Source organism: Austrofundulus limnaeus, unplaced genomic scaffold (assembly GCF_001266775.1).
Source record: "Austrofundulus limnaeus strain Quisiro unplaced genomic scaffold, Austrofundulus_limnaeus-1.0 Scaffold8929, whole genome shotgun sequence".
Lineage (NCBI taxonomy): Eukaryota > Metazoa > Chordata > Actinopteri > Cyprinodontiformes > Rivulidae > Austrofundulus > Austrofundulus limnaeus.
In genome coordinates, this window is record NW_013961331.1 from 209 (window position 1) to 706 (window position 498).

General features: G+C 41.6%; 1 gene segment (V, D, J or C); it reads right to left on the minus strand.

Annotated features, from left to right (window-relative positions):
• Window positions 1-267: 267 nt before the first annotated feature.
• Window positions 268-495, minus strand: LOC106512603 (Ig heavy chain V-III region 23-like; the record flags this gene model as incomplete). The annotated part of the segment is given in 1 exon segment: window positions 268-495. A coding segment is annotated over 1 exon segment (228 nt), but the record flags the coding sequence as incomplete, so codon positions are not given.
• Between the last annotated feature and the right edge of the window lie 3 nt (window positions 496-498).

Genomic DNA, 498 nt, shown 5'->3' on the forward strand with positions numbered 1-498 from the left:
ATTTTCTGTAGCACGTGTATTATTTAAGATGTTGAAAACTGTGCTTTGTGATGAGTTTATTTGTCTGATTTTAGAAGTTAACAGGTCCTGTGTTGTCATTTTCATCAGAAGGATTTACCTCTTGTTCAACTATGAATATTTTCCATCCTAACAATGAGAGAACTTTAGATTTTTGTTACTACAGGGTTTGTCTGGATGTGTTTCTTTAGAAGAACAGGAAGTGTCAACCAGCTGCGGGTTTTTGTTCAGCTCTGAGGCTTCCTGTACCACTGTGCTTCTTCGAGCACAATAATAAACTGCAGAGTCTTCAGTTTTCAGGTTGCTCATCTGCAGATACACCTGATCCACGTCGTTGTCTCTGGAAATGGTGAAGCGATCCTGGACAGATGTGGAATACAATTTATTGGCTCCACTGGGAGCAGAAATGGAGGCGACCCACTCCAGTCCTTTTCCTTCAGCCTGTCTGATCCAGCTGATAGCAGCATCACTGTCTGATAT